At 37.5% G+C, this 25,811-nt stretch overlaps 1 protein-coding gene across 2 annotated transcripts in view; it reads left to right on the top strand.

The window, feature by feature from the left end:
* Window positions 1-3,177: 3,177 nt before the first annotated feature.
* Window positions 3,178-25,811, top strand: part of TRDMT1 (tRNA aspartic acid methyltransferase 1) — a 58,305-nt gene continuing 35,671 nt past the window's right edge. The window contains exon 1 of one of the 2 annotated variants that reach the window (XM_017674704.3): window positions 3,178-3,355. In XM_017674704.3, coding sequence (XP_017530193.2) covers window positions 3,292-3,355 — 64 coding nt within the window. In that variant the 5' untranslated portion in view covers window positions 3,178-3,291. The remainder of the gene's footprint in view (window positions 3,356-25,811) is intronic. The other variant, XM_017674703.3, reaches the window with a different exon arrangement.

Raw genomic sequence — 25,811 nt, 5'->3', positions numbered from 1 at the left:
TACACTCAGATTGTGCTAGGTGCTGGACCAAGTGCTTTAAATGCTCATTGAATCCTCAGAGCAACCATATGTCCTGTTTTTGCACATTTTAGACATGCAGTTAGGCTCAGAGAGGGTAAGTACTTTTCCCAAAGTCACATGGCTAGGAAGTGGCAGATCTGTGACTCCTAATTATACTCTTTGGCTCTCAAGCTTGCAGTTTTAACCACAATGATATTCATTATTGAAAAGGAAGAGTTCTTCAAAATCAGTGCAAAGGGCAGATCCAGAAGGAACTAGATAAAGAAGGGCTTTTTGCTAATTCAAGCTCTCACCATCAAACACCTCACTTTGGAAAGTATGCTGTGCCCCTCACGAGTGGCTCACAAGCCAAGGCCTAATAGTGAGGATCAGGAACATCATGAAAGGCATCCTTGGGTAAGTGGGAGCTCACGAGTGGTAGGTAAACTTTCTGGGCCTTTCTAATTCAAGTTTATTTTGAATATAATTTTGTCTTGAGGACATTCATTGCCATTTTATTCCCTATGACTATTTTATTTTCCATGCAATTTGTAAAGACCATTGTTTTTCGGTGTAAAACCAGAACAAGCAGGGTGTTCTCTCCCTGTAGGTAAGCCTGTCCAGGAATCCATATCAAGTTTCACTGGGGAATAAGGAATGGCCTGGTTTGTGGCAACTCAAAGATGGTTGACAAATGTATTTTAAGCATTTGGCAGTCTGTTTAATTTTGTTAGATGTTAAGGATCACTGAAATGACAGGCAGGAAAGGAAGAAAAAAATATTAGAATTCATGTCACATAATGAGCCCTCAAATAATTGAGAGTATGCTGTTATTATTTTAATATACCCCTGATATTGTGCCCCTAAATTATTTCTGATATGCTTCATATATGCCATGTGTTAACCAGCGTTTTGGGTTTTTTTACAAGTGTGTTTTCTCCATTTTGAGGGAAAATGCAATGATATCCTGAAGTTCAAGTTTCATTATTTGTATTTTTAAAAAGTGTATTGAGTTTCTCTCACTAGAATATAAGCTCTATTGGACATACCATTGATGATAACTTTATGGAAAACTATAGGAGTAGAAAGCTTTTTTTTTGTCCTGTAAGAACACTGGGGATTTGCTTTGGGAAAGAGTAATCAATATAGATTTTTTTTTCCTTATCTGCCTATCTTCCATTTCTTCCTCAAACAGGCCTAATTGTGGCACCCCAACTCACACAGCTTGTGCCAGGGTTTGGAAGAGAATGCTTACACAGTCCTAGGGGGCTTAACATCTACCAATGCTTTCAGGTAGATTATGGAGATTATGATTATGAAGTTTTCATTATTGAAATGATTGTCACACGTGGTGCCTGAAGAGAGGAAATACTAGGTAAAGAGAAGATGTGGTGTCTAAGGGGAAAAGTCGGCTAGTAGGAACAGAAAAGACTTAGTGATAGGAACAGGTGGGCTCTGTATGTCAGTGACCGGAAGTGGGGGAATTGAAACAATCCAGGATTTTTAGCCTGGGAGTCTAGAAGGAAGGTTCCACTTGAAGTATGTGTCTTGAAGAAGGCTAGGATTTCTAGGCACGATAAAGAACATAAGCAAGAAACATTAGCAGGGAAACAGAAGTAAAGGATGTTTGGTGAATGCTGACTGCTCCAGTTTGCAGCAGATTCACTAAGGGGAGAGAGCAAAGTGCCTGAAGAAAACTTAGTCTGGAGCTATATTGTGAAGACCCTTATGTTTCAGAGTGGACACCTCTCTTAAGGTTGATTTTTCATGAACCCTTCATGAATTTATGTCATCTCTCTCCTTCATTAAATGCTAAACAGATTCTAGATTTCTTTAATATATTGGTTGTTGACTGTATATAATTCACTGCAACTATATAGTTCCCTTTATTTGTTCCAATATATATATTTGTGGTACTAAAAATATATTAATAAAAGTAATAAATACTAGAGAAGCTTGTTTCATGCATTATATACATGTTAGTGTGTATATGATTTTTATAAGTTGAGTTGGTTTAGGAGTACATCAGCTTAAAGCAGATTCTAAAAACATTGTCTTTCTGGATAAAATTTCAGTAGATAGTTAATATGTGGCCGCATCAGGACTCGTTCCAACATTCACTGAGCCACAGAAGCTGATTGCTGCATGGCCCTCAGCAATCCATTCCCTGCCTGCCTTCTGCTTTATTTTACACAGGAGGAAACCAAGCTCGGCCAGACACATGCCAGAGGTAACACAGTTCTCTCATCTTTCTGCCACACCACCTTCCTATTGGAAATAAGTCCCCAATAGAAACAAAACCTTTAAAGACCAATATACCTTTAACATTTTTAAATTTGATGGGAAACATCAAAATGGATCAGTTACTTCCGTAATTCAGGTAACATAATTCAGTAATCACACTTTTGTTAATAGCATTACATTACCATACGTGCAGTTTCTAACAAATCAATTACCTTACTACAAGTGGAACTCCCTAGATTTTCTTAACAAAAGTTAATGTGTGGTAGTAATTGGAACAATAAAAGGACGCTTCACCGTAAGAACATTTTTTTCCTCTCATACATCTAACCTGCTTTGTAATCCAGCTTCTAACAGTTTGATCCCTGGACCATCTTGGAGAAGGCAGAGACCATAGCACTTGAAGGGCCACAAATTATCTACATTATATTAACAGCAGATCCTATGTTGCTGTACTTTCCAACCTAAAATGTAATTAATTTTACTAACAACTACAGCAAGCACCCCCTGTATTAGCATGCACCCAGTGCTGCCGCACCTGCGCTGGTTCCTATATTTGTTAGTCTGGAGGGAATAGGCTGATTTATCTCCAAAGACCCAGGCACAGACCCAAGCACTTGGTACGTGCTCAAGGTTACTGGAGGGAAGATCTGGACACATCAGGCTTCCAAGGGAGGGAAAAGCGGCACTCCTAAAAAACGTTCCTCTGGAATCTAGCCTGTGTCAATTCGCTGTGAGGGGAAAGCAGATTTTGCCCCTCTACTTATCTCTTAAGTCTTATTCCCTCCTAGGCCCCTTAATATACTTTGGAAGATGGCGCATAAATCAGGCCCAAGGGCGGCTCCTATTTACTTGGGAGGCCTTATTGCTTTCTGACCTTTGGCCCCTGACGACCCCTGCTAGCGCTGCTCTGTGAGGCCCGAGCGAGAGGGCGGGAGAGGGCAGAACTGAAAAGCCGCGGAACGGAGGCAAAGGAGCAGCGCGGGCGGAGGGAGGAGGATAAGGAGGGACCGGCAGGCCTAGCTCCGAGGCGACGGCGGCGGCGTGGGGATGGAGACCCTGCGGGTCCTGGAGCTGTACAGCGGCATTGGGGGAATGCACCAGGCGCTGAGAGGTAGGAGGTCTCCCAGGGCCTCTTTCTTCGCGCGTACGCGCGGGCCGGAGCTCGGAAGCCGGAGAGGGCGGAACGGCGCGACGCTAGGGGCGGAGACGAAAGAGGGGCGCTCGGTTGTCCTGGAAACTGCCCGGGCGCACCGCCCCGCGCGCCGCTCAGGCGGAGCCTGCGTTCCTCACGCCTCCAGCCGCGTGCGGAGGGCGAATGGGGCCCTTTCAGGGACTCGGTTTTTGAGTCCGGACTGCAAAAGCTGGGCTCTAAAGTCTCAGTAAAAAGTACAGACGGAGGGGGCGGGGCGAGCCCCTGCCAGCGCCAATCCGCAATTCTAAGTGTGGCTGCCACCTAGAGGCGTGGACACTCGGTCCTTTGCAGTCAAGGAAGTAACCGCGGGAAGGAGGTCGCTGGGCAGGGCTTAGCCCGTTAGGGATGCATCTTCAGGGGGATAACTACAGTTCAAGGTAGAAGTTAGTGAATCCTAAGTAAACTGTAGGGGAAGCATGGGGCAAAAACCTACTCAATTCTGATCTTTGAAACATGTCTTTTACACGCTTGAAGAACTGAGTTTAAACTTGGTTGTAGTTTAACCTTGGGCTAGTTCTTTAACATTTTTAAGCTTGTTCCTGGTTTTAAAACGTAAAGAGTAATTCAGAGAAGGATTTTTATGAAGATTAAAGATAAGGAGTATACAGTGTTTAATAGTGCCTGGTACATTGTAGCCACTCAGGATATTAAACACCTTTAATTACTATTACTTTTAAGTAGTACCTTTTCCATTTTGAGGTTTTACATTTCTTTGGTGATAAGTTGGAATGGAAAGGTTTATTTTCGGTGATACTCAAAAATATTTATTGAGCTCCTGTTCTGTGCAACCTACTATGCCAGGCACTGGAGAATTAAGAGTAACAGACAGACTTTGTGCATGTTTATGCTGAAATTACTAAGGCAACCACAAAACTGAAACTTCCCTGCTTCCTTTTTTACTACCAAGGACAATGAAAAAGTAATACTGTAAGAAACAGACCATATGTAACGCGTTAATCATAAAATTTTTCTGAGCATACCTGTTGACTTTTGATTCTGGACGAGGTTAGTATTAACTTTTTCTTACCAATTATTTGCTGGCTCTCTGTGTTCAGTTCTATCATAAAAACAAAATAAAACGAGCACTATTTGGTCTCTTAATTTTGTACAGTTGATAATGTCAGCATTTTCCCTTGTAGCTTGAAACCTCTTAACAAACATGATTTTAAAGGTTGCTTAGTACTTTATCATAAGTTATGATTCAGCCATTCCTTGTGTTGAGCTGTGGATGAAGAGAAGGTTCCTGTGGCCAGGATTCTCACCTGGCCCTGGCTGGCTACCTCACTACACAACTGTGGGCACTATGTCGTTAATGACTCTATATAAAGAGCCCTGCCCAGTGCTCGGCGCTACATGGTGGCATGGCTGCAAGGCTGCAGGAGAGCAGAGATGAGTCTGGAGTGGTGGTAGCGCTGAGGACCGAGACTGAGATGGATGGGTGGGCAGAAAGGCTCAGAGGCAGAGACCAGCTTGCTGCATGCAGACTCACTCTGAGTGGATGGGATTCTAGTGATTGACCTGCCACCGTGTAAATAAAGTTGGGTATAACCCTTTCACCCCAAGAACGTTCTACTGTCATTTCTTTGGTCACATTGAATCCTTAGTGAACTTGCCTGGAACTGAAACCCACTGGCAAGACATGAGCATTAGATTATTCCTCAATGTTTTCCAAGTTTAAATGTGCTATAATTTTATACATCCTTGAGTATAAATCCTGATTTTCTTTTTAAACATGTTTTCTAAAAAGTCACAATTCATTCAGCAATAAAACACTAATTATGTGCTAGTTGCTAAGTCAAAAATTATTAGAAATTTTTAAGGTTTGATAGATACTATATCAGATTGCTTTGCAGAGGTTTATGAGTGTCTCCCAACTACATATTCATCAGGATTTGAATTATCCATTTTTAACCTTTGCTAATTTGATAGGGGAAATTGTATAAATTTAGTTTGTGTTTTTTGGGTTACTGAAACAGTTAAATATTTTCTCTCCTATTAGCCAATGCAACCTGAATTTGTACACATATTTCTATTACCACTGCTCCCATCCTGAATCTAAACTATATATAGCATCTCTTACTTAAATTATTAATATAGTTTTCCAACTGCCCCCTGCTTCCACTCTGCTTTCTTGCTACATCCTTTCTCTACATAGCAAGCAGAATAATTTTTGCTGAGTAAACTGGATCATGTCACTTCTCTGCTCAAACGGCTTTCCTTTGAAGTTCGAATCACAGTCCCATCTTACTGGGCCTGTGAGATCTGGCTACTGTCTGCTCTTCTCCCTATCTGCCACTCTCCCCTGGTTCTCTTTGCCAGGCCCATATTTTTCTTTTTCTATGTTCTTCCAACCTACCATGTCCCTGCTACATTCTGGCCTTTGCTTGCTATTGTCCCCACCCAGAGTGCCCTAACGCTGGACTTTTCCACTGCAGCTGCATTTCATCTCTTACGTCCTAATTCATTTATTGTCTCTTCAGAGTAGCCATCCTTGGCTGACCCTGTGACCTCAAGTAGCTCTTCTGCTGCCTACCTTCATGCTATTTCATCTTTTGGATTTAGGTCTATGTATTAGGGATATTGACTCTTAATCATATCTGATGCAGATATTTCTCCCACACCTTTGTGTTTCAGTGGTCACTTATTTGATGTATCAAAGTTTTACAATTTTCTGTAATAAAATGCATTGCTATTTTCTATGTGGTTTTTATATAATAATAATAAAGAATAATAATAATGGCAGCTAACTGCAGCATTTATTAAGGACTTTTTACATGTTAAGCTCTTTTTAAAATATGTAAAATGCTAGTTAATGGTAAAGTTAGTATTGTAACCTGGGTCTCTCCTCCTGACTTCTTAACTATTCTATGATGCCATTTTTCTGGTTAGATCTACTACCTGAATCTACACTTTAAATAATTGTTAGCAGCACAACAGGAATAATATTAAACTTAAATTTTGACAGATTTCTAGGTTTATGATTCATATTTTTTTAATTGTGGTGAAAGATCCATAACTTAAAATGTTTCATTTTAAACCTGTTTAAGTGCATGATTCTGTGGTATCAAGTTCATTCACAGTGTGTGCAGACACCACCACTGTCCTATCCATTTCCAGTACTTTTTCATCACATCAAACAGAAACTCTGTACCCATGACACAGTAACTCCCATCTCTCCTTCCTCTAGCTATTATTCTACTTTGTCTCTACTAATTTGCCTATTCTAGGTATCCCATATAAGTGGAATTATAAAATATTTGTCCTATTGTGTCTGGGTTATTTCTTAGCATAATATTTTCAAGGTTCATCCATATTGTAGCATGTGTCAGTCCTCCATTCTGTTTTATGGCTGAATAATATTCCATGATATGCATATATCACATTTTATTTAACCATTCATCTGTTTATGGACTTGAGTTACTTCCACCTGTTGGCTATTGTGACTACTGCTGTGAATATCAGAATATACGAATCTATTTGAGTCCCTGATTTCAGTTCTTTTGACTGTATACCTAGGAGTGGAATTGCTGGATCAGATGGTAATTCTGTTTAACTTTCTGAGGGACCACCGCACTGTTACACAGTGGCTGAACCATTTTACATTCCCACCAGCAATGTGTGAGGACCCCATTTTCTCCATCTCTACATCCTTGTCTTGTTATTACTTTTTTTGAGTAATAATTATCTTACTGGGTGTGAAATATTCAATCATGGTTTGGATTTGTATTCCCCCAATAATGAGAAATCAAGCATCTTTCCTTGTGTGTATCTCCTTTGGAGAAATGTCTGTTTAAGTACTTTTCGTATTTTGGAATTGAGTTTTTTTTAAATTGTTCTGTTGTTGGAGTTCTTTGTATATTCTAGATAGTAGTTCCTTATGAGTCATATGATTTGCAAATATTTTCTTCCCCATAACTGAATTTTAATAGTTATAAAATATAAATTTAATTTCATAAGCAGCATGATAGATTTGCCCCAAAACCAATGGACGTTTTAACACCTCAATACAATTTTTCACCTGTAGCAGTATATGCAATATGCTATTGTATAATTGAAATCACTACATAGATGCTTCTATATCTTCTAAGTTTCATTTGACTTTATTTTCATCTGCATGTTCATGTATTTGCATAGTTCACATCCTGTGGTATTCCCTTTTGTTACTGTACAATCTCTAGCACAGTATCACACTGGTAACAGATTGTCGGTAGATGACTGTGGAGTTTATTATTGAGTCAGTATCATTCTACCATTATGTTGAGAAAACCATAGCTTGCTTAGACAAAATGTTTGTATGATACAAAATTCTTAGTTACAAACCACAGAGTCTACTCTCTAGCTAACGTAAGCAGACAAAAACATATCAAAGGACATTTGGAAGCTCACCAAATCTGTAACACACCCCACAGCAGGTTAGGTAAACAGGAGCACTGCTCAGACCACACTCTGGGCACCGCTCTTGCAGAGCTTCATGCTGACATTACAGCTTTCACTAATTATGCTGGGGCCACGGGTGAGAAGTACCATTACAGTTTTCCCCTGAAAGTTGGATGCTCCCACCACCTTTCTCACCAAAAACATGAAATTCCTTATTTGCTTCCACATATTGCTTATTTTTAAGTTGAAGTTGTGTAATGTGAAGTGCATATGGATGCAATTGATTAGTGAATATTAGGTCCCACTGCTGGACTAAGAAAGCTGGGAGAGTGAGTTCTGGCTTTTGATTTAGGAAGAAAGGACTCATAATGTGGCAAAATTTTCAAACATAGGAAACATAGGCAAAGATTCTAGATGGCCATAAGCATAACAGATGTCTGTTACATTATTTAATACATGTTATTCTTATACAGGCACCGCCTATGAATGCTTTGATTTATTTATGCCTCCGTAGTCTATGAAGTTTTGGCTAATGAGAGTCTTCCAAGTGAAAAGATCTCCTTTCAGAAAGCCCTGGAAAATGTAGTGTCATGAGTTATGTATTGGTGGAGTCTGCCAGGCAGGGCACATACAAACAGAAATGTTTAGCAAATAAGATTCTGTTTTTCTCATAAAATACTGGGGAAAGAATAAAATGTGGGTTAAGGTGGTGAATTAAGAAAAGCTCTAGCTGATTACTACTGTATATATAGTTAACTATTGAGACAGCCTTAAAAGCAAAAAGGCTTGTCCTATGAAATAATTTCTAAAGGTCATTCAAGGTGTTGGTTTAGAGTTTTACCCACATAATACTTAATCATATTCAGTAAGAGTTACTCAGTCTTAATGTATTTTTTGTTAAAAAAATTAAGCTTCTCATTTGTCACTCACTAGTTATTCATTTTTTGAATCTTTTTGTCTTTATTTTTCCATGACTTATGTGCTAACTTAAGACCCTACTAAAACACTTTGTAATTAGGTGTGCTTATAACTGAACCAGGCATGTATATTATAATGAAATGTAGATATGAAGGTCACCAAAAGATATTTTTAGAATATCAATTGTAAGGGCCTAGAATTTGACCTGTGTCCTTTTTTTCTTTTGTTATTTGTCTTTGGGATTGTAAAAATGTCCTCTGTCTGCTTATTTTCCCATAGTTATATGACTTGTTGCCAGATTTAAAGTGAAGGTAATAATTTGTCCCATTGGAAAATATGTATCATTTGTGCCATGTTATCTGTGGAAGTTATTAGATAATTTTTTCCAAACTTGAAATCCAAAGAAGAAATACATAGAAAGAATTCTGTGTTTCAATAAAGCAGAAAATCCTAACTTTCCATTGGATTGTAGAATTACCCTTCATGTGATGAAAAATGGGTTTTTACTTCACTGCAGAGTATTCTTTATACTCTACAGATCAAATTAGTTTCCCTGTGCTAATGAATAGGTGACCAGTTTAATGTGTGTTTGGACCTGTCTTTTAGGGCTTTTAGGGGGCTCAATAAACAAAACTGAACTGGTTCTCCTTACCTCTCCAAAACTGCCTGCTGTTCAGCTCTCCTCATCCCAGTCACAGGTGTCTCTGTTCCAGGGCCCATTCATCTTTGTTTCTCCTCCTTCACTCATATCAGCAAATTCCATGGGCTCTACCTTTAAATTATATGTATGATTCTGTCATTTCTCCCCATCTTCACTTTTATCACCTTGTCTATGATCTCTCTCCTGTTTAATCAAACTTAGTTCACATGCTACCCAGATTCACTTGGCCCCGTCTGCCTCCTGGGCCCTGAGCTTATTGTCCATGTAGCCTCCCGACTCTGCTGCTCTTGCCTCAGCCCGTAATACTGCCAGGGGGTGGGGCCTTAGCTCCAGTCCTCAGACATCAGCCTACCCTGGTGTCTGGACTCAGATGACGCTCCAGGCTATGGGCATGGGATGTAGCTGCTCCGGCAGCTCTCTGGAGGGGTTGGATAGCATAACCCTAGGCGGAGTGCTGGGGGAAAGCCATGCCTGTGAAATAATAGAAAATGTGTATTTTGTCTCTACCCCTAATTCCTGGTGAACAGCTTCTAAAACCCTTGCAATTTACTAAGTGGTAAGAGCAGTAAGAGCATATTTTGTGCTTATATTTGATCTTTGACCCTGGTTCCTTACACTGAGGTCCTAAATCCCTTGTAATTTCCTTGGTGATAGGAGAGTCTTGTTCAGAGGTGACTCTGGGTGGGCTCCTGGATGGCCTCAGGATGGGGGCTGGTCAGCAGAAAGACCAAGTCAGAATTAGAAGGTTGGAACTTTTTGCCCTACCCCCATCCTCTGGGAGGGGGAGAGGGGCTGGAGAGTGAAGTTAATGATTGGTCATGCCTAGTGTTCACCTGTAACCTTTATAATATCCTTTCTTGTATAATAAACTGGTACATGTCTGTGTTTTCACAGTTCTGTGAGCTGTTCTAGCCAATGATAAAAACTAAGGAAGAGGTTGTGGGAACCTCCAATTTGTGGGCAGGTTGGAGAGAAATTATAGGTAAACTGGGATGTACTACTTGAAGTTGACATCTGAAGTGGGGGCAGTCTTGTGGGTCTGAGCCTTTAACCTGTGAGGTCTGCTAACTCTTGTTAGTGTCAGAACTGAATTGAATTGTGGGCATCCAGCTGATGTGTCAGAGAATTGCTTAGCATGGGGAAAACCCCTTCCCGCTTTGGTCAGACGTGTTGTGAGTATTGTAGTAGTGTGTGAGTAAAGGAGAACCTGGGACTATTTTTCCGGTACATGCCCCCTGGGGTAACTTTTGACCAGTAAGAGCCAGGATGAGGGAGGAGTTACGGTTACCCCCTCCCCCCTGCGGCCACACACACACACACATACACACACACCAGTGTTCCTTGTTCAAATACATATGCGAACATGGGAAGCTTTAGATCAAGTAGTGTCATTTCTGCAGGGCTTCTGTCACCTTCAATATATCCCTGCCCCTGACAGTGGGGAGGAGTGGTGGTCCCATATCCTCTACCTTTCTGAGACCTTCATGACAGAGCAATTGGGTAGCTTTCCTGTGAAGCTGGGACCAGTTTAGTAATGTCCTGCCTTTGGTTTGCTTCCCTCCTTCCCAGTCTCACTGCATTCACTCTTGCTGCTTTGGGGTTTTACCTCCCAGAAAAAGCATTTGTAGCTAAGCTTTGCTTGGGTTCTTTTTTAGGACAGAGGATTAGTGTAATCACCTTTTTAGTGGTTTCCTTGCTTCTGCTCTGTCACCTCAGGTTTTTTTCAGCACAGTGGTCAACATGATCCTTTAGAAATATGTCAGGCAAATCACTCCTCTGATTAAAGCTAATGAGAAGTTTTGATATCAATCAATAAAAACCAGAGTCCTCAACAAGACCCATGGGCTTACTTAGTCCAGAGTCTCTCTGACAACATCTCCCTTGCTTACTCCATTCCAAGCTTGCTGCTGTCATGGTCAGTTTGAGCTTCTGTAGCAGTACTATAGACTGGGTGGCTTATAAACAACAGACATTTATATCTCACAGTTCTGGAGCTGGGAAGCTTGAGGTCAGGGTGGCAGCACGGTTAGGTTCAGATGAGAGCCTTCTTGCACACTGCAGTGTTGCCTTGCTGTAGAGCAGAGAGAGGAAGTTAGCTCCCTCCTGACTCTTATATAAGGGTACTAATCCTATTCATGAGGGCTCTACCCTCAGTGAGCTCTTCTGATCCTCAGCTTGATCACCTCCCAAAGGTCCTGTTTCCTAATACCATCACATTGAGAGGTAGAGTTTCAACATAGGAATTTGGGGGGACACAAACATCAATCCATAATAGCAGTGTCCTTGCTGTTCCTGCTACAGAACATGCATGCTCCTATCTTTGGGCCTTTGCAGTATCTCTTCCCTCTGTTCTAAAAAGTTCTGCCAGGCTTGTTCCTTCATTTCCTTCATTAGGTTTTTGCTAATGAGGCATTTTCTAACTAACCTATATAAAAATTCAGCCAGGCAGTCCCTTCTACCACACTGTCTGGTATCTCTGCTTTGTTTTGTTCCCATAGTGCTTTTTATTGGTAGGTATATTATATACTTATTTATTGTTTGTTCACCACCCCACCCCCACTACACAACTAGACAGTAAGTTCTATAATAAGATAGGTTTTGTCTAGAGCATTGCTTTACATATTTGTTAAATGAATGAGCAAATGAGTAAGTGAACTCTCATCATGATTGTTATGAAATATATATAATATACTTCAAGTATAAGTTGAAGTAGATACCAATAAACTGTGATAAGTTTAGATTTAGATATTAAGTCTGAATCATGAGGTTCATTCTTTTCTCCTTTTTTGGATGAGCTAAGTCAGCATTTCTCAAAGTGTGGTCCTTGAGGGTTGTTAATAGGTGTTGTGCAGAAAGACAAAACAGTGTGTGCGTGTGTGTGTGTGTATTGGAGAGTGGCCAAATAAGTAAAATCATGGAGGGATTTTGTATGCATGGTTATATGTGAAATTTTTTTATTATTCATTTTGTTATCATTAATCTACAATTACATGAAGAACATTATGTTTACTAGACTCCCCCCTTCACCAAGTCCCCCCCACAAACCCCATTATAGTCACTGTCCATCAGCATAGTAAGATGCTGTAGAATCACTACTTGTCTTTTCTGTGTTGCACAGCCCTCCCCGTGCCTCCCCCACATTATACATGCTAATTGTAAGGTCTGCTTTCTTTTTCCCCACCCTTATCCCTCCCTTCCCACCCATCCTCCCCAGTCCCTTTCCCTTTGGTAACTGTTAGTCCATTCTTGGGTTCTGTGAGTCTGCTGCTGGTTTGATATGTGAAATTTTAATAGACATTTTTCTCTGTACCACATGATGAAAGACTTGAATATTTCTCAAAGTAATCAAGTCTATGGAAAATAAGTTGGTTTTAATTCAATGTAGAATTTTAATTGTTATGTTAATAATAAGCTACTGTGAAAATAATGAGGTTCAAATGTTTTTTATTCTTTTATTCCTGTCAAGAAATGTTATCCCTTTGTGTGTCATGTTGAAAAGAAGAGGTTGATAATAAGAGCAAATCTGTAAATAAAAAGTAGAATTATTATCATGAGGATATATGAGATTAAGTTTATAGGTTGAGTTTGGTATTAGTATCTACAGGCTTCTTAGAATTTCTGTTAGCCTTTTGCTTTGTCCATGGAAGATTACCAGGGATAGTCCTAAAAAGTGCTCTTTGGAAAGAGTGTCAGTCAGCCCTCATATTGCCTGAAAGCAAATAATTGCATCTCATTTTTGGTAAATAGGTAAAATGTATTTTGGGACTTCAAAAAAATAATATAAATACCATTACTTTACCTGGACCAGCAGTTGCTTTTAATTTTATCCAGTAATTCTTTTCATTCTGGAAGTTTAAATCACCACAAACCTAGCAAAAAGTAAAACACTCCATTAAAGAGTTAATCATAATAAGTCTTCAACATCCACTCATGATTTTTGTTCAAATTCAGTAGTGCATTAAATAACCCCTTAGTACTTATGTCACGTTTAAGAAACACATGCCAGAGCCTTTTAGAACATATACAATCCTCATAGGTTTTGGCAAGATCCTTAAATATAGGTGAATTTTGGTCCAAAAAGAACCCATAATTGGAAGAATTTATAGTGTACAATTCTATCAAGAATTACCTTAAACTTAAAAGATGAGAGATATTAAATAAGTAGTTTTGCTTTGCTTAAATTTTTTTCTAAAACCCTGAGATTTAAATGATAAAAAAGTACCAGAATAATTTCTCTGCTTCTTCAGAAGGCATTTTATTTTTGTGGCCTCAGTTTACTTTTGTGATTATAGTTTGCTGAGTCAGTTGTTTAAATTATATTGTTTAACTATTTAAACTTAATGTCAGTCTTTATTGATTTTGACTTAATACTGATCATTTATCTCTATCTTGCTCTCCATCTAGTGAAATTTCTTCCAGCTGATTTTGAAATGTCAGAATGTTGGTGATCATGACTTCAGGGAAAATATGTATATTTATCATTTTTCTGGATTGTTTTATGGGTTGGCATTTCAGCATTTGGCAGGGGAAACATACTTAAAATCCATGGGTCTGTTTCTATGAAGAGATTGTCTTTTGCCTTTCTCCTGCAGTTGTAAAAATCAAAGGGCTTGTGATTCCATTTAGAACAAAAACAAAAACAGAACCCAAGTATGCATAGACATGCCTTTACAGACATATCATCATAAGTTTTTCAATACTATATACTCATTTACCTCCCCAAAATTATACTTCAAAAAGAGGGTATGGCCTGATATTTTAGTCCTCATGAAGGATCTTCATAATTCCATAATTACTGTACTTTGAACAGCAAAGTAAATTGTTGGTTGGGTAAGTTATATTAGCTTGAAAAAAAGTAATACCAGTGTTGATATAGATTGAGATCACTTGATGGAATTGATGAAAAATCATATAGGTGAATTTAAAGATAGATAATTTTTAGGGAGATGACCTTATAGTTACAGGTGTTAGATACCTTGTAAACCTACTAGAAATTACTTTACAAAGCAATACAGCAGGGGGTTACTTTGTGGAGATCACAAATAGCTAATGGATGTTTGTGGTTGGCATACAATTTTCAGTGACAACATTATGTGTGAATTTAAAATGTGCTAGATCTCAAGTAACTTTGACTGAAGGGAAGTTGATACGCTCTTGAATACTCTTAGATGACTTAAAATGTGACTTGATTATGAAGATCCTGATTTCAAAGATGTAGATGAGAAAGTAGAATAAAATTGTTTCATAAAATTTGAGTGGAAAATAACTATTACTAGATGAACATAATCTGAGTGTTATTTAAAATATGTTTGTATAGCTAAATTAATAGATTACATAACAAGAAGTCATTTGAATATTTCAGCTATATCCTTTCATTATCTATCTAATGAAAATGGCCACAGTTGTAACACTGGATATTCTCATGCAGAAAATGGGGATTCACTTTTATTCTGGTTGTCTTGTATTTGGGCACATACACACACCATGTGTATAATGTATGACGTTTGGACATAGAAAAAGGTCAGAACAGATGCATATTGTCCTGTTAGCAATTTAGCTTCTGGGAGTGGCATAGGGTTACTGCTTTCTTTACTATCCTTAAACACACCAAGAACATTCCTGCTTCAGGGCCATTGCATTTGCTGTTTCCTCTGGCTAGAATGCAGTCCCCCAGTTAGCCACATGACTGGTCCTTTGCCTGGACTCTAATGTCATCTTTTCAGGGCCTCCCTGGCCACTATCAAAAATTGCATCCTCTGTTCTGTTTCCCTATTCCCCTTTCTGTTTTGTTTTTTGTTGTAGCACTTATTACTGCCCATCATACCTAAATTTCACTTGTTTTTATTTTTAATTGACTGACTCCCCTTCTAAAATGTAAGCTTGATGAGAGTGGGGATTTTAAAAAAAGTTTTATTCTATTTTATTCATTGTTGTATTATCCTTGGCATCCAGACTAGTGCTTGTTGCATGGCAGATGCTCAATAATTATTTGTTGAATAAGTGAATAAGTTATAGAGCATGAATATTTTAAAGACTGATGATATTGTCAAGTTACTCTTTAAAAAGGATATGCCAGTTTATACCCAATAGTGTTTGCGGGACCATAAATATGCCAATATAATATTTAAAACTATTTAATTTACTTGGTGAAATTGTTATTTTAATTTTTTACTACTAGTGATGTTGATTATTTTAAAGTATCATTTTTACATTTATTGCTCTTTATATTTCTAACTACATAATGTATTTGTTTAAGAATTAAGAAATATTGAAAACATATTTATTCACCCAGGCATAATTTTTGAGTGGTTTCTGTGTCAGTCTTTATGCGGTGTGCTGGAAATGCATTAACAAGAAACAGCCATATTCTTTTCCTTAAGAGATTATGGTTTATTGGAAAATACTGATGCTACACAAATGAAGAAGAAAATTAAAAAATAAAAATCCTACATGATGCTCATGCAGGGATAAATGCAGTTGAGGATTTAGATTTTATCTTTTCAATCTGTATTCTACATGTGTTCACAAACATTGAAATATAGCTTACTTTTTTTCAGTTAGAATATCTCAATTTTTTCCTTACTATTAAGTATATTTGTAAACTTGGTTTTTAATGGTTGCTGATGTATTCCATTTCATGGAAGTTGTACTTGTCCAAAGCAATTACCTATTTTTGGATGTTTAGGTTGCTTATAATTTTTAACTATTATAAATAAAAGGGCATTTATCCTTTATATAAATCTTTTCTCCACATCTCTATTATTGCTTTAGTATTAGTTTCCTGATGCTGCTGAAATAAATTACCACAAACTTAATGGCTTAAAATAATACAAAGTGATTATCTTATAGTTCTGGAGGTCAGAAGTCTTAAAACCAGTGTTGCCAGGACTGGGTTCCTTGTGGAGCCTCTAGGAGGTATTTGTTTCCTTGACTTTTCTAGCTTCTGGAGGTCACCTTGCTCATGACCCCTTCCTTCATTTTCAAAGCCCGAAGTGCAGCATCTTTGATTCATTCTGTCTGACCTCTGCCTCCCTCCTAACATCTTTTCTGACTCTAACCCTCCTCCATCGTTCTTGCTTTTACACTGGGTCTGTCTGCATAATCCAGGATAATCTCTTCTTTTTAAGACCCCCTAATCATATCTACCAAATCCTTATTTCCATGTATGGTAACATTTTCACAGGTTTCAGGAAATAGGATGGGGACATCTTTAGGGAGGGGTTTATTATTCTGCATTAGGATATGTACTTAAATAAAAAATTGGTAAATCCAAAACATTTTTACAGCTTTAGATATGCACTGCCAAACTACTCTCTAAAACATTGATTCTTTAATTGATGCTCACATCTGCTGTGAGTTTCTGTAACACCTGGTCCTTTCTATCATTTGATATTCTTATTTTAAAAGTAAAAACAGCATTGAGTGTTTACTATATGGCTAGCAAAAATGTAATCACTTTATAGGTATTAGCTAATTTAATCCTCAAAAACCCTATGATGTAGGTACCTTATATAATCTCCATTTTCTCTGTTTTACAGATAAACACACTGAGGCATAATGAGGTCAAGTAACTTGCTTAAGTCTCACTGTTGGAAATGGTTGAACTAAAATTCAAACACATGTGGAGAAAGAGCTAGATAGCTAGATATCCATATCCTAAATTTCTGAGGACCTATGAATACACACACACACACACATACTCTGAATAAAAGATCTCTATAGGGTGTGGATATGTCAGCCTTGATTAAAAAAATGATAGCTAATATCTGTTGAATACCATGTGGCTTAATGGTAAAAGCTTTGTAGAAAAATATATAGTCAGAAGGAGAAGTTCAAGAAGAAAATGAGGAAGGAAGTAACTGAGGTACATTTTCCTCTGAGGTCTTATACTTTCTGGCTCAGTACAAAATTGTAAAAGCTTAATTCTTCTTTTAAAGGCATCTAGTAGGAACTTAGGATAGGGTTGAAAACATATAAAGTTAATAATGATGAAAAGCATAAGCTTTTAAGGAGAGTTTACTATAAAGCAAAGAGGAGCTCAGAGTGGCAGGACAAATTTAGAGAGGAGTGTTTAAATTTAATCTGTGAGATCTTTATGATTGGTCACAGAATTACATTTTTATTACAAATCGTTTTTCATTCATAGTTAACTAGATATAAAATGCTAATGCTTATATTACTTCTTCACTGACTTCCATAAATATATCAGAAATTATCTTTAAAATTATGAGAAAACATCAATAAAGAACATTTTATGGCGAGGAAACATTCATGGATGTTTATTTATTCAACAGATTTACTTAAAAGTTGTTTAAACTTGTAATAAGCTGGATCATATGTGTTTATGTTGCTTATTAACTATTTAAATGTGTTTTTAAACATAGTAGTGCCTTTAGGAGCTTAAGAGAACATCTTAAAATTCATGAGGAAAATTGAGACGACAGATTTATATACTTTGAATTCTATAAGTATGGACATAGATTGCTTTCAACTCATTACATTGTTGGCCATTTGCTAGTTACTTGTTGATCTTTAAAAAAACATGTTAACATAGTTTAATTCTTACTGTTTTTTATTCACTTTGCTGTTTTGAGTTTATAGAACAAAATAATAGATTGAGTTAACAATAGTTTACTGGTGTGTGTGTGTTTATGATGTCAGAGTCCAATGGGCATGTTTTGAGAATGTATCCAAAACTTCTTGTCTGTCCTTGATTCTTACTTCCTTTTGTGATTTCTCAGGGTCACAACATAAGAGAAGTATTGAATTCTTTTGTTCCAAGATTACACTAGTTTTGTTTGTGCTTTACTGTTTATAAAAGCACCACATTCTTATTGTTAAAAAAAAAAAAGGAAGACCAAATAATCCAAAAAAGTTTAAAGGAAGAAGTATTACCCCCAAATTCCACCTTTACCACCAACAGATAGCCCTGTTGGCTTTTGCTGTTGTTGTTTTTTCTCTTAATGTGTATACATATACATATACATACACTTTACAAAAACTTGGATCATTACTCATGGGATATTTAGTGCCTTGCTCTTTTACTTAAAAATATGTATATATAATATTTTTATGATATACAGTCAGTATATATGGGTGTCAGTTTTAACATGGCTATTCTCATACGTGTATGTAGTCTTACACTTATGTCTTCACTTACTTGTCCAAATATTTCCTTAGCATAAATTGCCAGCAGTGGAATGGCTAGATCTAGTAATAGAAGGGTTGAATCAGTGTATACTACAGCCAACATGATGAAGGGCACAATTTCTCAAATACCTGCTAGCAATAGACAGTCTTCATCTTACACAATCTTTGCCAGTCTGATACATAAAACTGATTAATGTGGATTTCTGTCTTTATTGGTGAGGTTCAGCATCCTTTTACATGTTAACTGATCATTTAGAAGTATTTTTGAATTGCTTGTAATTGATATTTCTATTCTAACTTTTAGAACTTGAATTTTGTAAGAATTGATGAGACTGCTCAACTGAAAATATTATTTGGTCCTTAAAAGACATTGGAGATGTAATTTACAAGTGGTTCTTTCTATATTTATTGTACTTAGAATACATATATAGTGTTAGATAATTGGGGACCCCATAATGAAGTCTGTGCTTCCAAAATTGCCTCAATTTAGGATGCTTGGGGATTGTTTGCTCAGAAGAAATGTTTCTATTTTGTAGATATGTAATTATTTAATTACTCATTCACAAGGCTTTTTGACATGCACGTTGCTTTGACCAGGCTTGGTTTAGGGTAAAGCTTGAAGAAGAGGCTCAAATCATGTCCCCAGGAACCAGTTTCTTCCTCTGTGTATCTTAGCGTTATTCCTTCCAGTAGCTTCATTTTTATATACACTCTCCCCTGACTGTATCAAGATGGTTGTAATAGCCTCTGAACTTGTATCTTTCCATGGTTAAACTCAGTGAGAAAGAAAAAATGTCTCTTCCTAATTACTCTAGAAAAAACCAGATGTTCCCTCTTACTGGCTTATTTTGAGTTGTGTGCCCATCCTGAGACCACTCTGGCCAGTCTTATTGGCTCAGGCATTTGATACATTTTCACAGAAACTAGGGGTGGGATGTTTGAGGCCATCTGAACCACTTTGACAGAGAGTGAGTGAGGGAAGATCCACAAAAGAAAATCTGGGACTTTTACCAGAAAAAGGGAACTTGATGCTGGCAAAGCAGAACACAAATATCCCCTAATCTTGTATTCTCAGTACCTTGCAGAGTACCCAGTACTTGACAGGTACTCTAATAAATATTTACAAACTACCTGACAGGAGCACTTTTGGCACTATATTTAAGATATTTGTAAGGTAAGCATAATTTTGTAGCCATTCTGGGACTTTATTGTGTTTCCAAGGTAAAAATTTGACCTAAATATCAATCTACTTAAAAATGATCTTTGAGATAGAAATTGGTAAACACCTAAGTACAGGATTATTAAGGACTGCTCAAGCTAGTCCTGTTCTTAGAAAGAAGACAGTGAAGAGGGTGGTCAAAAATAATGAGTTGGTCTTGGGAATCAAATAATTCATTCTGATGCATCTACTCAGTCAAGAGACATTTACTGAGGGCCTGTTGGGTCCCAGTTACGGTAGTGTCTGGATGCTGCAAGTATCCTGATGTACAAGACATGGCCCAGGCTCTGTCGACCATGTGGTCTAATTAGAGAGAGATGTTGTCCTGGGATAGATGTGATGATAATGTGACCCACTGAGTGCAATGAGAGTATGAGGGACTGGCCCTTGTTTCAGATCAGCAGGCTTACTGAAAGCCTTCTGGAATCATGCCTGAGCTGGGTGAGTCCTGAGGGCCCAAAAAGAATAATCTAGGACAAGAGAGATGGTGTCAGAGGTTGGGCAGGGTGGACAGGTCTTTTAACTGTGTACACTGGTACTAGGATTGAAAAATTATGGCCCATTTGGGGCATGATAAATAGTTTGGTGATACCTGAGTTAAGAGCATGGGTATGAGTATGGTGAGTGTGAGTGAGCAGAGAGACTTGGTGTTGAGAGGAGGCTGGACAGGTACCCAGGGTCCAGATCATGCTCAGAAATCTGGATTTTATCAGGAAGATGGCGGTGGATTACCTGAAGACTTGTAAGCAATAGAATGATTTTGATTTCATTAGAACTAGGAAGAACTCTGGGGGCCCCATAAACGAAAATTTACTGATGTGAGCTCAGGAAAAAAACATTAGATGCTATCATTTAAACTAAAATTGACATTAAGTGCTATGTATGTATATTGATATGTGTAGTATAAATAAACATGTCCATTGAACACTGACCATTTCTCTTCATGAGGTTTCTAAAATACAGGTTTTAAAAGAAAATGAAGGTTTATTTTTTCCTTTAAACAAAATATAATTTAAAAATAACAGTCTAATGTCCTTTTCAAATCTTAAGTTATCAAAACTCTACAAAAGGAGGAATTTCTTAATTTTAGGACAATAAATTATTTTAAAACAACAAACACCTTTTGTAAAAAGGGCTTGTGAACACTTAGTAATCATTAGAAGACTCGTTGAATGAAAGTCTGAGAAATTAAAGAAATGAAGGTTTATATTCTTTCTTTAGTAATCACCAATATTTGTAGTTTGACCTTTGTTTTATGTCAAGGACCATAGAGGCTATTGGTAACAAAGAAGCCATCATTCCAAAGCGAAAACAGAGGTTCCTTAGTGATAGCTGTTGTGTCTCTAATAATCAATATTGGGATAAATCATCTGAGGAAGTCTTGCCATGCAAAACTATTTAGCAAGAGATTATTGATCTTAGAAAATATGTGAGGCTGATTATTACTGTGACAGTTTCAGCAGTTTTTCTCTTGAGATTTTGAATACAGCATTATACTGTTTTTGATATGGGTATTGTTAATACTGTTCATGTAGACCTTGAGTTGTTTATTTAATATAAGATTTTGGTGAGTTTTCTAAATTCCTTATATTTTCTTAAGTCAAGGTTGAAAGTTTTTCTCTCAGGAGAACACAGATGCAGCTTTTCAAAAATAATGAAGAAAAGTATTTGCTTGGTAGAAATTCACTTCATAAGGAAAATTTGAGAGGAAATTGACTTTTATATTAAGGGAAGTATTCTTGTTCTTCAGGGGAAAAGAATGCTGTTTTAATTTAAAAATTCCCCTGACCTCCGTGAATAGAAACTTCATATATCTATCCCTGTAGGGTTTAGTAAAATGTTTTTGCACGTGATAGTCAATAAATGTTGAATAAAATTGATCTGGTCTAGATAGGAAATGAACCGGAAAGCCTCCTCCCATTACCTGTGCTCTCCCTTGTGCTCTCTCTGACACTCACACCCACACACCCACACACAATCTAAACAACGGAGGTATCTTTTAGGATTAGCTTTGACTACCAGTCATAATCCAAAATAATACTGACTAAAAGAGGGTAGAGGTTTGTTTCTTTCTCACATACAATAAGTCTAGATGTGGTAATGCAGGGCTGCTATGGTAATTATGAAATCCTTTCAGTTCTTTGCTTTGCCAGCCTTATAAAGTGAGTCTTCTCTTCATGGACTAACATGGTGATTAGAGCTCAGCCATTACATATTATTTTCCAGACCAGTAGTGGAAAGGCCAGAAAGCACAAACAACTGTCACCCTCTTTTTCGGAGACTTCCTGAGTGTGATAATACTTCTACTTACATCGCATTGGTCAAAACTTATCCCCATGACCACAGCTAGCTGCAGAGGGAGAGGGATATAGTCCTTTTATATAGATCCATTGCCACAGTGAACAAATTTGTTTGGTTATTGAAGAGAAGGGGAAAATAAATGTTGGGATAGGCCAATAATTTCTGCAGGGATTGTATGACTAGAAATCACATTTTTGACTCATTAATATTAGTAGTAAAATTTACTTCAGAGAGGCTGGGGATTAATGAGAAATTGAGAAGTTCTTTAAATTCTGTAATATAATATAAAGAAGGGGATGTTTACTACTTCCATAGTTTTTTCAGGTACTCATTTGTTTAGTGTTGAGTATGGCTAATTGGTGAGTATTTTTTAGGTAGTTTAAGGTAGGAAGAAGGACAAGGAAATTGAAGATTGATACCATCAAAAAAGGTGCACCATTCTTTTCATTGAAGGTCTAGCTTTATCTGAAATGATATCAGTTTCTTTCCTAATAATTAGAATTAGAAGAAAAAAATCATTTATTCAGTATTGCAATTTGATACCTACAAGTCACTTTTTCTCTGCATCATCATTGAATATGGAAACAAACATTATATTGTTTGTTATAATGTAATTATAGATGTAGTATTTCTTTTTGTCTGTTTTTATTTTGGAATCATTAATCTACAATTACATGAGGAACGTTATGTTTACTAGGTTCCCCCCTTCAGCAAGTCCCCGCCACTTCACAGAAGTCCAACCCCCATTGCAGTCATGTCCATCAGCGTTATAAGATGCTGTAGAATCATTACTTGTCTTCTCTCTGTTGCACAGCCCTCCCGGTGCCTCCCCCCATATTATACATGCTAATCATAAGGCCCCCTTTCTTTTTCCTCCCCCTTATCAATCCCTTCCCACCATCCTTCCCAGTCTCTTTCCCTTTGGTAACTGTTAGTCCATTCTTGGGATCTGTGAGTCTGCTGCTGTTTCGTTCCTTCGGTTTTTCTTTGTTCTCATACTCCACAGATGAGTGAAATCATTTGGTACTTGTCTTTCTCCGCCTGGCTTATTTCACTGAGCATAATACCCTCAGCTCCATCCATGTTGTTGCAAATGATAGGATTTGTTTTCTTCTTATGGCTGAATAATATTCCATTGTGTACATGTACCACATCTTTATCCATTCATCTACTGATGGACACTTAGGTTGCTTCCATTTCTTGGCTATTGTAAATAGCGCTGCGATAAACATAGGGGTGCACCTGTCTTTTTCAAACTGGAATGCTGTATTCTTAGGGTAAATTCCTAGAAGTGGAATTCCTGGGTCAAATGGTATTTCTATTTTGAGCTTTTTGAGGAACCTCTATACTGCTTTCCACAATGGTTGAACTGATTTACATTCCCCCCAGCAGTGTGGGAGGGTTCTCCTTTCTCCACAACCTCGCCAACATTTGTTGTTTGTCTTTTGGATGGTGGCGATCCTTACTGGTGTGAGGTGATATCTCATTGTGGTTTTAATTTGCATTTCTCTGATGACTAGCAATGTGGAGCATCTTTTCATGTGTCTGTTGGCCATCTGAATTTCTTTGGAGAACTGTCTGTTCAGCTCCTCTGCCCATTTTTTAATTGGATTATTTGCTTTTTGTTTGTTGAGGTGCATGAGCTCTTTATATATTTTGGATGTCAATCCTTTATCGGATTTGTCATTTATGAATATATTCTCCCATACTGTAGGATGCCTTTTTGTTCTATTGATGGTGTCCTTTGCTGTACAGAAGCTTTCAGCTTCATATAGTCCCACTTGTTCATTTTTGCTTTTGTTTCCCTTGCCTGGGGAGATATGTTCATGAAGAAGTTGCTGATGTTTATGTCCAAGAGATTTTTGCCTATGTTCTTTTCTAAGAGATTTATGGTTTCATGACTTACATTCAGATCTTTGATTCATTTTGAGTTTACTTTTGTGTATGGGGTTAGACAATGATCCAGTTTCATTCTCTTAAATGTAGCTGTCAAGTTTTGCCAACACCATCTGTTGAAGAGGCTGTCATTTCCCCATTGTATGTCCATGGCTCCTTTATCATATATTAATTGACCATATATGTTTGGGTTAATGTCTGGAATCTCTATTCTGTTACACTGGTCTATGGGTCTGTTCTTGTGCCAGTGCCAAATTGTCTTGATTACTGTGGCTTTGTAGTAGAGTTTGAAGTTGGGGAGCGAGATCCCTCCCACTTTATTCTTCCTTCTCAGGATTGCTTTGGCTATTTGGGGTCTTGTTCTATATGAATTTTAGAAGTATTTGTTCCTGTTTGTTGAAGAATGCTGTTGGTAATTTGATAGGGATTGCATTGAATCTGCGGATTGCTTTGGGCAGGATGGCCATTTTGACGATATTAATTCTTCCTAGCTAAGAGCATGGGATGAGTTTCCATTTGTTAGTGTCCTGTTTAATTTGTGTTAAGAGTGTCTTGTAGTTTTTAGGGCATAGGTCTTTCACTTCCTTGGTTAGGTTTATTCCTAGGTATTTTATTCTTTTTGATGCAATTGTGAAAGGAATTGTTTTCCTGCTTTCTTTATCTATTAGTTCATTGTTAGTGTATAGGAAAGCCACAGATTTCTGTGTATTAATTTTGTATCCTGCAAGTTTGCTAAATTCCAATATTAGAGCTAGTAGTTTTGGAGTGGAGTCTTTAGGGATTTTTATGTACAATATCATGTCATCTGCAAATAGTGACAGTTTGACTTCTTCTTTACCAATCTGAATTCCTTGTATTTCTTTGTTTTGTCTAATTGCCATGGCTAGGACCTCCAGTACTATGTTGAATAACAGTGGGGAGAGTGGGCATCCCTGTCTTGTTCCTGATCTTAGAGGAAAAACTTTCAGCTTCTCGCTGTTCAGTATGATGTTGGCTGTGGGCTTATCATATATGGCCTTTATTATGTTGAGGTACTTGCCCTCTATACCCATTTTGTTGAGAGTTTTTATCATGTATGGATGTTGAATTTTGTTGAATGCTTTTTCAGCATCATTGTAAATGATCATGTGATTTTTGTCCTCTTTGTTGATGTGGTGGATGATGTTGATGGATTTTGAAATGTTGTACCATCCTTACATCCCTGAGATGAATCCCACTTGGTCATGGTGTATGATCCTCTGGATGTATTTTTTAATTCGGTTTGGTAACATTTTGTTGAGTATTTTTGCATCTATGTTCATCAGAGATATTGGTCTGTAATTTTCTTTTTTTGTGGGGTCTTTTCCTGGTTTTGGTATTAGGGTGATCATGGCTTCATAGAATGAGTTTGGGAGTATTCCCTCCTCTTCTATTTTTTGGAAAACTTTAAGGAGAATGGGTATTATATATTCTCTGTATGTCTGATGAAATTCCACAGAAAATCCATCTGACCTGGGGGCTTTGGTCTTGGGTAGTTTTTTGATTACCGCTTCAATTTCGTTGCTGGTAATTGGTCTGTTTAGATTTTCTGTTTCTTCCTTGGTCAGTCTTGGAAGGTTATATTTTTCTAGGAAGTTGTCCATTCCTCCTAGGTTTTCCAGCTTGTTAGCATATAAGTTTTCATAGTGTTCTCTAATAATTATTTGTATTTCTGTGGGGTCCGTCATGATTTTTCCTTTCTTGTTTCTGATTCTCTTGATGTATGTTGATTCTCTTTTTCTCTTAGTAAGTCTGGCTAGAGGCTTATCTATTTTGTTTATTTTTTCAAGGAAACACCTCTTGGTTTCATTGATTTTTTTCTATTGTTTTATTCT

Source organism: Manis javanica, chromosome 2 (assembly GCF_040802235.1).
Source record: "Manis javanica isolate MJ-LG chromosome 2, MJ_LKY, whole genome shotgun sequence".
Classification (NCBI taxonomy): domain Eukaryota; kingdom Metazoa; phylum Chordata; class Mammalia; order Pholidota; family Manidae; genus Manis; species Manis javanica.
The sequence above is the reverse complement of the archived record's forward strand: the minus strand, read 5'-3'. Positions and strand labels throughout refer to the sequence as shown.